The following is a 14,446-nucleotide window of genomic DNA, read 5'->3' on the forward strand; positions in this document are numbered from 1 at the left end:
GAGGTGACAATTAGGACAGATCACTTGAGATTGAGGTGACAATTAGGACAGATCACTTGAAATTGAGGTGACAATCAGAACAGATCACTTGAGATTGAGGTGACAATTAGAATAGGTCACTTGAGATTGAGGTGACAATTAGAACTGATCACTTGAGATTGAGGTGACAATTAGAACATATCACTTGAGATTGAGGTGACAATTAGAACAGATCACTTGAGATTAAGGTGACAATTAGAACAGATCACTTGAGATTGAGGTGACAATTAGAACAAATCACTTGAGATTAAGGTGACAATTAGAACAGATCACTTAAGATTGAGGTGACAATTAGAACAGATCACTTGAGAATAAGGTGACAATGAGAACAGATCACTTGAGATTGAGGTGACAATTAGAACAAAGCACTTGATAATGAGGCGACAATCAGAACAGATCACTTGAAATTGAGGTGACAATTAGAACAGATCACTTGAGATTGAGGTGACAATCAGAACAAATCACTTGATAATGAGGTGACAATCAGAACAGATCACTTGAGATTGAGGTGACAATGAGAACAGATCACTTGAGATTGAGGTGACAATTAGAACAGGTTACTTGAGATTGAGGTGACAATTAGAACAGATCAATTGAGATTAAGGTGACAATTAGAACAGATCACTTGAAATTGAGGTGACAATCAGAACAGATCACTTGAGATTGAGGTGACAATTAAAATAGATCACTTGAGATTGAGGTGACAATCAGAACAGATCACTTGAGAGTGAGGTGACAATTAAAATAGATCACTTGAGATTGAGGTGACAATCAGAACAGATCACTTGAGAGTGAGGTGACAATTAGAACAGATCACTTGGGAATAAGTTGACAATGAGAACAGATCACTTGAGATTGAGGTGACAATTAGAACAGGTCACTTGAGATTGAGGTGACAATTAGAACAGGTCACTTGAGATTGAGGTGACAATTAGAACAGATCACTTGAGATTAAGGTGACAATTTGAACAGATCACTTGAGATTGAGGTGACAATTAGAACAGATCACTTGAATTTGAGGTGACAATTAAAACAGATCACTTGAGATTAAGATGACAATTAGAACAGATCACTTGAGATTGAGGTGACAATTAGAACAGATCACTTGAGATTAAGGTGACAATTAGAACAGATCACTGGAGATTGAGGTGACAATTAGAACAGATCACTTGAGAATAAGGTGACAATCAGAACAGATCACTTGAGATTGAGGTGACAATCAGGAACAGATCACTTGAGATTGAGGTGACAATCAGGAACAGATCACTTGAGATTGAGGTGACAATTAGAACAGATCACCTGAGATTGAGGTGACAATGAGAACAGATCACTTGAGATTGAGGTGACAATGAGAACAGATCACTTGAATTGAGGTGACAATAAGAACAGATCACTTGAGATTGAGGTGACAATCAGGAACAGATCACTTGAGATTTAGGTGACAATCAGAACAGATCACTTGAGATTGAGGTGACAATTAGAACAGATCACTTGAGATTGAGGTGACAATGAGAACAGATCACTTGAGATTGAGGTGACACTTGAGATTGAGGTGACAATCAGGAACAGATCACTTGAGATTGAGGTGACAATGAGAACAGATCACTTGAAATTGAGGTGACAATAAGAACAGATCACTTGAGATTCCAGTGACCTAACAGCAAAAATGGGATGTTACCTATATCAATTATTTTGCTACCTAACATAATTGTGAACAAGCAAATTCATGGAATTTGTATCCCTTGGTTTCTTTAATCAAAGGCCCATAATTCCACCAAATAGGGCCCTATGAGAGTGCGAATTGAAGTTGGTCAAGGCTCCCAGATATTTAATCATATGTAACCAAGTTTCGTGAAAGTCTGCTAATATTTGCAAGAGTTATTGAACGAAAACAGTTGAAAAAAACATTTTTCATAAATCAAAGGGCCATTACTCAGTCAAATAAGGTTCAATGAATATGCCGACCTAACTTGGCCAAGGCCCTGAGGTATTTCATCAGGTTACCAAGTTTCAAGAAAATCCGGAAATATTTGTGAAAGTTATTGAACGGAAACAGACAAAAATGGCGTTTTTGTTAATCAAAGGGCCATTACTCTGCCATATACGGTCAGTGGTCAGATAAAAATTGCTGAGCAAAACTTGGCCAAGGCCCCGAGACATTTAACCATGATACCAAGGCCGTTTTCGTTTATTCGGAACAACCGGTTCGACCGTTGGTTGAAGTTATCATTTTAAGTATAAATCCTGGCGGACCTGCAGTTTTTGATACAGGCCTGTGAGGGCTTTGTCAAGGCTCGTCTAATATAAAATCACCAGGTCCGTATTTAATTAATAAACAAACAACTAGGTCCAACCAGTCAAACCGTATAATCGAAAACGGCCCAGGTTTTAAGAAAATTTAGTAATATCTGCAAGAGTTATTAAATGGAAACAGCTGAAAATGCCTTTTATTATATATCTGCCAAATAGGGTCCAATGAAAGTGCTGATTGAACTTGGCCAAGGTCCTGAGACATTTAAGCTGTTACTAAATTTCGAGAAAATTTGGTAATATTTGCGAGAGTTATTAAACGCAAACAGCCGAAAATGCTTGTTTTTCTTCAATCAAAGGGCCATAACTTTGCCAAAAAGCTAGAGTCTGATAAAAGTGCCAAGCAAATTTATCCAAGCCCATGACACATTTACCCCGTAATCTTAAATTTATCCAAGCCCATGACACATTTACCCCTGTAATCTTAAATTTATCCAAGCCTATGACACATTTACCCCTGTAATCTTAAATTTATCCAAGCCCATGACACATTTACCCCTGTAATCTTAAATTTATCCAAGCCCATGACACATTTACCCCCGTAATCTTAAATTTATCCAAGCCCATGACACATTTACCCCCGTAATCTTAAATTTATCCAAGCCCATGACACATTTACCCCCGTAATCTTAAATTTATCCAAGCCTATGATACATTTACCCCTGTAATCTTAAATTTATCCAAGCCTATGACACATTTACCACCGTAATCTTAAATTTATCCAAGCCCATGACACATTTACCCCTGTAATCTTAAATTTTCCAAGCCCATGACACATTTACCCCCGTAATCTTAAATTTATCCAAGCCTATGATACATTTACCCCTGTAATCTTAAATTTATCCAAGCCTATGACACATTTACCACCGTAATCTTAAATTTATCCAAGCCCATGACACATTTACCCCTGTAATCTTAAATTTTCCAAGCCCATGACACATTTACCCCCGTAATCTTAAATTTATCCAAGCCCATGACACATTTACCCCTGTAATCTTAAATTTATCCAAGCCCATGACACATTTACCCCTGTAATCTTAAATTTATCCAAGCCCATGACACATTTACCCCTGTAATCTTAAATTTATCCAAGCCCATGACACATTTACCCCTGTAATCTTAAATTTATCCAAGCCCATGACACATTTACCCCTGTAATCTTAAATTTATCCAAGCCCATGACACATTTACCCCCGTAATCTTAAATTTATCCAAGCCCATGACATATTAACCCCCGTAACCATGTGACCAAGTTACAAAAAATTGGTTAAGATTTGTGGCAGTTATTGCACGGAAACCAAGCATTACAGACAGACGGACAGACTCAAATTTAGATCCCCCATTTTGGTGAAAGCGGGGTAATTAATTTTACATGCAGAATAGACAATATTCGCCTTCGTATAGTTTATAGAAAAAGTAAACATATCATACCTTTAAGTTGAATAGGGAATTGAGGTCCGGTAATATCACATGACGATCTTCCATTTTTCGTCGGGTATTCTTAATTTCACAGAGGTAGGATTTGGACACTTTGGAAGGGGGAGACAACTGAGGAAGTTTTTGGTGCCATTTTTTGCAGATGTCGTATAGTACTTCTATCACATGTGTACAAAGGACCTGAGCTTCGAGGACTGTGGTTAAAAAAACAGAATTCATCATTTATACAATTTACACTATTAAGCTTTCTATTCAAACCAACATAATTCAAATTAAAGTAGACTCAACAGTAAGTTTAGATTTACTGACATGAGGCCTGAATCATAAGAAACCCCAATGGCCTTCAAGGTCATCAGACAACTTTGACATTACTTAAATGGGAAAAGAATCAAATATAGTTTTTCAAGATGGTGATTTTGGTGGTCATTTTATTTGAGAAGAAGTTCAAAATATGTTTTCAATGTGGTGGCTGTTGCCATCTTGGATTTCAGATCAACCCAAAAATCAACAACTTGTGGTCGAGACCATGTCATGATCATTTCAGGCAAATTTCTGCTAAACAGTACTGGAAGAACGTGAGAAGGAATTCAAAATGTGATTTCAAGATGACAGCCGTGGCAGCCATCTTGGATTTCAGATCAACCCAAAAAATAACAACACTTGCTCGGGACCATGTCAGGATCATATATGGCAAGTATCAGCCCAATTCCACATGTGGAAATCCTGAAGAAATGTGTAAAGTTATAATTACTGATGGCGGACGAAGAGACGAAACACAATGACTACAGGTCATCCTTCACAAAAGTCGATGTAGCATTAATGATAGTCTGATTGTCACACCACAGTGTCTGATTTATTACATTGAATTAGATATACATTTGTATTTCCTATCTACATCTGTTAACTAGATATATATTTGTATTTCCTATCTACAACTGTTAATTAGATATACATTTGTATTTTCCTATCTACACCTGTTAATTAGATATACATTTGTATTTCCTATCTACATCTGTTAATTAGATATACATTTGTATTTTCCTATCTACACTGTATTTCCTATCATTTGTATTTCCTATCATACACCTGTTAATTAGATATACATTTGTATTTCCTATCTACACCTGTTAATTAGATATACATTTGTATTTCCTATATACACCTGTTAATTAGATATACATTTGTATTTCCTATCTACACCTGTTAATTAGATATACATTTGTATTTCCTATCTACACCTGTTAATTAGATATACATTTGTATTTCCTATCTACACCTGTTAATTAGATATATATTTGTATTTCCTATCTACAACTGTTAATTAGATATATATTTGTATTTCCTATCTACACCTGTTAATTAGATATACATTTGTATTTTCATATCTACACCTGTTAATTAGATATACATTTGTATTTCCTATATACACCTGTTAATTAGATATACATTTGTATTTCCTATCTACACCTGTTAATTAGATATACATTTGTATTTCCTATATACACCTGTTAATTAGATATACATTTGTATTTCCTATCTACATCTGTTAACTAGATATACATTTGTATTTCCTATCTACATCTGTTAACTAGATATACATTTGTATTTTCATATCTACACCTGTTAATTAGATATACATTTGTATTTCCTATATACACCTGTTAATTAGATATACATTTGTATTTCCTATCTACACCTGTTAATTAGATATACATTTGTATTTCCTATCTACACCTGTTAATTAGATATACATTTGTATTTCCTATATACATCTGTTTTATGTTCTGTCGGCTATCTACACCTGTTAATTAGATATACATTTGTATTTCCTATCTACACCTGTTAATTAGATATACATTTGTATTTCCTATCTACACCTGTTAATTAGATATACATTTGTATTTCCTATCTACACCTGTTAATTAGATATATATTTGTATTTCCTATCTACACCTGTTAATTAGATATACATTTGTATTTCCTATCTACACCTGTTAATTAGATATACATTTGTATTTCCTATATACACCTGTTAATTAGATATACATTTGTATTTCCTATCTACACCTGTTAATTAGATATATATTTGTATTTCCTATCTATACCTGTTAATTATTTTTCCTATCAAACATTTGTATTTTTCATATTTCCTATCTACACCTGTTGAAATTTGAGATATAATTTGTATTTTCTATCTAACCTGTTAATAAAAGATACTATACATTTGTATTTCCTATCATACCAAGTTATAGCAATTATGTTATGAGAATATCATTTGTATTTCCTATCTACATCTGTTAATTAGATATACATTTGTATTTCCTATCTACACCTGTTAATTAGATATACATTTGTATTTCCATATCTACATCTGTTAATTAGATATACATTTGTATTTCCTATCTACACCTGTTAATTAGATATACATTTGTATTTCCTATCTACACTGTGTTAATTAGATATACATTTGTATTTCCTATCTACACCTGTTAATTAGATATACATTTGTATTTCCTATCTACACCTGTTAATTAGATATACATTTGTATTTCCTATCTACACCTGTTAATTAGATATACATTTGTATTTCCTATATACACCTGTTAATTAGATATACATTTGTATTTCCTATCTACACCTGTTAATTAGATATACATTTGTATTTCCTATCTACACCTGTTAATTAGATATACATTTGTATTTCCTATCTACAACTGTTAATTAGATATACATTTGTATTTCCTATCTATACCTGTTAATTAGATATACATTTGTATTTCCTATCATACACCTGTTAATTAGATATACATTTGTATTTCCTATCTACACCTGTTAAGTAGATATATATTTGTATTTCCTATCTACACCTGTTAATTAGATATACATTTGTATTTCCTATCTATACCTGTTAATTAGATATACATTTGTATTTCCTATCTACACCTGTTAATTAGATATACATTTGTATTTCCTATCTACACCTGTTAATTAGATATACATTTGTATTTCCTATCTACACCTGTTAATTAGATATACATTTGTATTTCCTATCTATACCTGTTAATTAGATATACATTTGTATTTCCTATCTACACCTGTTAATTAGATATACATTTGTATTTCCTAATCTATACCTGTTAATTAGATATACATTTGTATTTCCTATCTACACCTGTTAATTAGATATACATTTGTATTTCCTATCTACACCTGTTAATTAGATATACATTTGTATTTCCTATCTACACCTGTTAATTAGATATACATTTGTATTTCCTATCTACACCTGTTAATTAGATATACATTTGTATTTCCTATCTACACCTGTTAACTAGATATACATTTGTATTTCCTATCTACATCTGTTAATTAGATATACATTTGTATTTCCTATCTACACCTGTTAATTAGATATACATTTGTATTTCCTATCTACAACTGTTAATTAGATATACATTTGTATTTCCTATCTACACCTGTTAATTAGATATACATTTGTATTTCCTATCTATACCTGTTAATTAGATATACATTTGTATTTCCTATCTACACCTGTTAACTAGATATACATTTGTATTTCCTATCTACATCTGTTAATTAGATATACATTTGTATTTCCTATCTACACCTGTTAATTAGATATACATTTGTATTTCCTATCTACACCTGTTAATTAGATATACATTTGTATTTCCTATCTACACCTGTTAATTAGATATACATTTGTATTTCCTATCTATACCTGTTAATTAGATATACATTTGTATTTCCTATCTACACCTGTTAATTAGATATATATTTGTATTTCCTATCTACACCTGTTAATTAGATATACATTTGTATTTCCTATCTACACCTGTTAATTAGATATACATTTGTATTTCCTATATACACCTGTTAATTAGATATACATTTGTATTTCCTATCTACACCTGTTAATTAGATATACATTTGTATTTCCTATCTATACCTGTTAATTAGATATACATTTGTATTTCCTATCTACACCTGTTAATTAGATATACATTTGTATTTCCTATCTACACCTGTTAATTAGATATACATTTGTATTTCCTATCTACACCTGTTAATTAGATATACATTTGTATTTCCTATCTACACCTGTTAATTAGATATACATTTGTATTTCCTATCTACACCTGTTAATTAGATATACATTTGTATTTCCTATCTATACCTGTTAATTAGATATACATTTGTATTTCCTATCTACACCTGTTAATTAGATATACATTTGTATTTTCATATCTACACCTGTTAATTAGATATACATTTGTATTTCCTATCTACACCTGTTAATTAGATATACATTTGTATTTCCTATCTACATCTGTTAATTAGATATACATTTGTATTTCCTATCTACACCTGTTAATTAGATATACATTTGTATTTCCTATCTATACCTGTTAATTAGATATACATTTGTATTTCCTATCTACACCTGTTAATTAGATATACATTTGTATTTCCTATCTACACCTGTTAATTAGATATACATTTGTATTTCCTATCTACACCTGTTAATTAGATATACATTTGTATTTCCTATTATACATTTGTTTTCTATACTACACCTGTTAATTAGATATACATTTGTATTTCCTATCTACACCTGTTAATTAGATATACATTTGTATTTCCTATCTACACCTGTTAATTAGATATACATTTGTATTTCCTATCTACACCTGTTAATTAGATATACATTTGTATTTCCTATCTACATCTGTTAATTAGATATACATTTGTATTTCCTATCTACACCTGTTAATTAGATATACATTTGTATTTCCTATCTACACCTGTTAATTAGATATACATTTGTATTTCCTATCTACACCTGTTAATTAGATATATTTGTATTTCCTATAATTTACATTGTATTTCCTACTGTTAATAGATATACATTTGTATTTCCTATCTACACCTGTTAATTAGATATACATTTGTATTTCCTATCTACACCTGTTAATTAGATATACATTTGTATTTCCTATCTACACCTGTTAATTAGATATACATTTGTATTTCCTATCTACACCTGTTAATTAGATATACATTTGTATTTCCTATCTACACCTGTTAATTAGATATACATTTGTATTTCCTATCTACACCTGTTAATTAGATATACATTTGTATTTCCTATCTACACCTGTTAATTAGATATACATTTGTATTTCCTATCTATACCTGTTAATTAGATATACATTTGTATTTCCTATCTACACCTGTTAATTAGATATACATTTGTATTTCCTATCTACACCTGTTAATTAATATATATTCTTAATAATAATATAATTTGTATTTCCTATCTACACCTGTTAATTAGATATACATTTGTATTTCCTATCTACACCTGTTAATTAGATATACATTTGTATTTCCTATCTACACCTGTTAATTAGATATACATTTGTATTTCCTATCTACACCTGTTAATTAGATATACATTTGTATTTCCTATCTACACTGTTAATTAGATATACATTTGTATTTCCTATCTACACCTGTTAATTAGATATACATTTGTATTTCCTATCTACACCTGTTAATTAGATATACATTTGTATTTCCTATCTACACCTGTTAATTAGATATACATTTGTATTTCCTATCTACACCTGTTAATTAGATATACATTTGTATTTCCTATCTACACCTGTTAATTAGATATACATTTGTATTTCCTATCTATACCTGTTAATTAGATATACATTTGTATTTCCTATCTACACCTGTTAATTAGATATACATTTGTATTTCCTATCTACACCTGTTAATTAGATATACATTTGTATTTCCTATCTACACCTGTTAATTAGATATACATTTGTATTTCCTATCTACACCTGTTAATTAGATATACATTTGTATTTCCTATCTACACCTGTTAATTAGATATACATTTGTATTTCCTATCTATAACTGTTAATTAGATATACATTTGTATTTCCTATCTACACCTGTTAATTAGATATACATTTGTATTTCCTATCTACACCTGTTAATTAGATATATACATTTGTATTTCCTATCTACACCTGTTAATTAGATATACATTTGTATTTCCTATCTACACCTGTTAATTAGATATACATTTGTATTTCCTATCTACACCTGTTAATTAGATATACATTTGTATTTCCTATCTACACTGTTAATTAGATATACATTTGTATTTCCTATCTACACCTGTTAATTAGATATACATTTGTATTTCCTATCTACACCTGTTAATTAGATATACATTTGTATTTCCTATCTACATCTGTTAATTAGATATACATTTGTATTTCCTATCTACACCTGTTAATTAGATATACATTTGTATTTCCTATCTACACCTGTTAATTAGATATACATTTGTATTTCCTATCTACACCTGTTAATTAGATATACATTTGTATTTCCTATCTACACCTGTTAATTAGATATACATTTGTATTTCCTATCTACACTGTTAATTAGATATACATTTGTATTTCCTATCTACACCTGTTAATTAGATATACATTTGTATTTCCTATCTACACCTGTTAATTAGATATACATTTGTATTTCCTATCTACACCTGTTAATTAGATATACATTTGTATTTCCTATCTACACCTGTTAATTAGATATACATTTGTATTTCCTATCTACACCTGTTAATTAGATATACATTTGTATTTCCTATCTACACCTGTTAATTAGATATACATTTGTATTTCCTATCTAACCTGTTAATTAGATATACATTTGTATTTCCTATTACACCTGTTAATTAGATATACATTTGTATTTCCTATCTACATCTGTTAATTAGATATACATTTGTATTTCCTATCTACACCTGTTAATTAGATATACATTTGTATTTCCTATCTACACCTGTTAATTAGATATACATTTGTATTTTCCTATCTACACCTGTTAATTAGATATACATTTGTATTTCCTATCTACACCTGTTAATTAGATATACATTTGTATTTCCTATCTACACCTGTTAATTAGATATACATTTGTATTTCCTATCTACATCTGTTAATTAGATATACATTTGTATTTCCTATCTACACCTGTTAATTAGATATACATTTGTATTTCCTATCTACACCTGTTAATTAGATATACATTTGTATTTCCTATCTACACCTGTTAATTAGATATACATTTGTATTTCCTATCTACACCTGTTAATTAGATATACATTTGTATTTCCTATCTATACCTGTTAATTAGATATACATTTGTATTTCCTATCTACATCTGTTAATTAGATATACATTTGTATTTCCTATCTACACCTGTTAATTAGATATACATTTGTATTTCCTATCTACACCTGTTAATTAGATATACATTGTGTATTTCCTATCTACACCTGTTAATTAGATATACATTTGTATTTCCTATCTACATCTGTTAATTAGATATACATTTGTATTTCCTATCTACACCTGTTAATTAGATATACATTTGTATTTCCTATCTACACCTGTTAATTAGATATACATTTGTATTTCCTATCTACACCTGTTAATTAGATATATATTTGTATTTCCTATTCTACATCTGTTAATTAGATATACATTTGTATTTCCTATCTACACCTGTTAATTAGATATACATTTGTATTTCCTATCTATACCTGTTAATTAGATATACATTTGTATTTCCTATCTACATCTGTTAATTAGATATACATTTGTATTTCCTATCTACACCTGTTAATTAGATATACATTTGTATTTCCTATCTACTGTTAATTAGATATACATTTGTATTTCCTATCTATACCTGTTAATTAGATATACATTTGTATTTCCTATCTACACCTGTTAATTAGATATACATTTGTATTTCCTATCTATACCTGTTAATTAGATATACATTTGTATTTCCTATCTACACCTGTTAATTAGATATACATTTGTATTTCCTATCTACACCTGTTAATTAGATATACATTTGTATTTCCTATCTACACCTGTTAATTAGATATACATTTGTATTTCCTATCTACACCTGTTAATTAGATATACATTTGTATTTCCTATCTACACCTGTTAATTAGATATACATTTTGTATTTCCTATCTACACCTGTTAATTAGATATACATTTGTATTTCCTATCTACACCTGTTAATTAGATATACATTTGTATTTCCTATCTACACCTGTTAATTAGATATACATTTGTATTTCCTATCTACACCTTTTAATTAGATATACATTTGTATTTCCTATCTACACCTGTTAATTAGATATACATTTGTATTTCCTATCTACACCTGTTAATTAGATATACATTTGTATTTCCTATCTACACCTGTTAATTAGATATATATTTGTATTTCCTATCTACACCTGTTAATTAGATATACATTTGTATTTCCTATCTACACCTGTTAATTAGATATACATTTGTATTTCCTATCTACATCTGTTAATTAGATATACATTTGTATTTCCTATCTACACCTGTTAATTAGATATACATTTGTATTTCCTATATACACCTGTTAATTAGATATACATTTGTATTTCCTATCTACACCTGTTAATTAGATATACATTTGTATTTCCTATCTACACCTGTTAATTAGATATACATTTGTATTTCCTATCTACATCTGTTAATTAGATATACATTTGTATTTCCTATCTATACCTGTTAATTAGATATACATTTGTATTTCCTATCTTATACCTGTTAATTAGATATACATTTGTATTTCCTATCTACACCTGATAATTAGATATACATTTGTATTTCCTATCTACACCTGATAATTAGATATACATTTGTATTTCCTATCTTCATCTGTTAATTAGATATACATTTGTATTTCTTATCTGCACCTGTTAATTAGATATACATTTGTATTTCCTATCTACACCTGTTAATTAGATATACATTTGTATTTCCTATCTACATCTGTTAATTAGATATATATTTGTATTTCCAATCTATACCTGTTAATTAGATATACATTTGTATGTCCTATCTTCACCTGTTAACTAGATATATATTTGTATTTCCTATCTATACCTGTTAATTAGATATACATTTGTATTTCCTATCTACATCTGTTAATTCGATATACATTTGTATTTCCTATCTATACCTGTTAATAAGATATACATTTGTATTTCCTACACATACACACCTGTTGATTCCTTGTTTATGATTGGAGTTGTCTCCCCATTGTCGCCCTGACCACTACTGGAAACTTCTTCCTCATACTCCTTTAGATCAGACTTGACGATCTTGTCCACCACGGCTCTGCCCAAAGCTGCAGCTAGAGTTGGGGGGCAGTTTCTGTGAAAAGAGAAAAAGTAAATAAAATGTTCTGATATGGAACCACTCGATTGTTTACACCACAGACTCAGGATCAAGACGATCCTACAAGTTAAATTTGAGAAAGTAAGACCTTTTTGATACATTCTACGAAAGATGGCTGCTTATATAATTAGTCATTTTTTTTTTTCAAAACAAGAGGTCCAGAGGGCCTGTATTGCTCACCTGGTTTGTAATGTCAAGTTAAGTTCTGAATACAGGATCATTGTTCCTTTTCTGAAGGAATTTGAATATTTACCTCTAATTGCCCTATTAGGCTCCACTCTTTCTGCTCCAGGGGATCAGAGCCCAAAGTTATACAAATTCTCTTATCCTTCCCCAGAGGATGTTTCTGGCCAAATTTGGTTACAATCAATGCTGAACTCTATTACTTGTAGCGATTTAAAGAATTTACCTCTATTTCCCTATTGGGCCCCACCCCTCCTGCCCCCGTTGGTTCAGAGCCAAAATTTATACAAACTCTATTCCCCTTCCCCAAAGGCTGTTTCTGGCCAAATTTGGTTACAATCCATGTAGAACTTTATGACTAGTAGCGATTTAAAGGATTTACCTCTACCATGACATTTGTTGATTACCGTCACCTCGGGTTTAATATTATGAACTAGAGCTCAGTAACCCATGAAATATTTGTATAATAATGCATGCATCCATATTATTCACATTTTGTGTGTTTGACAACAGTTTGTTTGAGAGAAAATTACACGAAATATAACTGGAAGGGAGATAACCTACCATTGGAATCTTCAATATAAAGGACTCACGTAGATAGATACTTACAGGAAGGCAGATAACCTACCATTAGAATCTTCATTATAAAGGACTCACGGTAGATAGATACTTACAGGAAGGGAGATAACCTACCATTGGAATCTTCATTATAAAGGACTCACGGTAGATAGATACTTACAGGAAGGGAGATAACCTACCATTGGAATCTTCATTATAAAGGACTCACGGTAGATAGATCCTTACAGGAAGGGAGATAACCTACCATTGGAATCTTCATTATAAAGGACTCACGGTAGATAGATACTTACAGGAAGGGAGATAACCTACCATTAGAATCCCATTATAAAGGACTCACGGTAGATAGATACTTACAGGAAGGGAGATAACCTACCATTGGAATCTTCATTATAAAGGACTCACGGTAGATAGATCCTTACAGGAAGGGAGATAATCTTCCATTGGAATCTTCATTATAAAGGACTCAGGGTAGATAAATCCTTACAGGAAGGGAGATAATCTTCCATTGGAATCTTCATTATAAAGGACTCACG

General features: G+C 30.6%; 1 protein-coding gene across 1 annotated transcript in view; it reads right to left on the reverse strand.

Moving 5' to 3' along the window:
* Positions 1-14,446, reverse strand: part of LOC138331088 (uncharacterized) — a 55,418-nt gene that overhangs the window by 30,067 nt on the left and 10,905 nt on the right. The window contains exons 2-4 of the mRNA XM_069278546.1: positions 13,420-13,434; positions 12,976-13,144; positions 3,781-3,980 (exon numbers count right to left, since the gene is read on the reverse strand). Coding sequence (XP_069134647.1) covers positions 3,781-3,980; positions 12,976-13,144; positions 13,420-13,434 — 384 coding nt within the window. The remainder of the gene's footprint in view (positions 1-3,780; positions 3,981-12,975; positions 13,145-13,419; positions 13,435-14,446) is intronic.

Source organism: Argopecten irradians, chromosome 9, assembly GCF_041381155.1.
Source record: "Argopecten irradians isolate NY chromosome 9, Ai_NY, whole genome shotgun sequence".
Taxonomy (NCBI): Eukaryota; Metazoa; Mollusca; class Bivalvia; order Pectinida; family Pectinidae; genus Argopecten; species Argopecten irradians.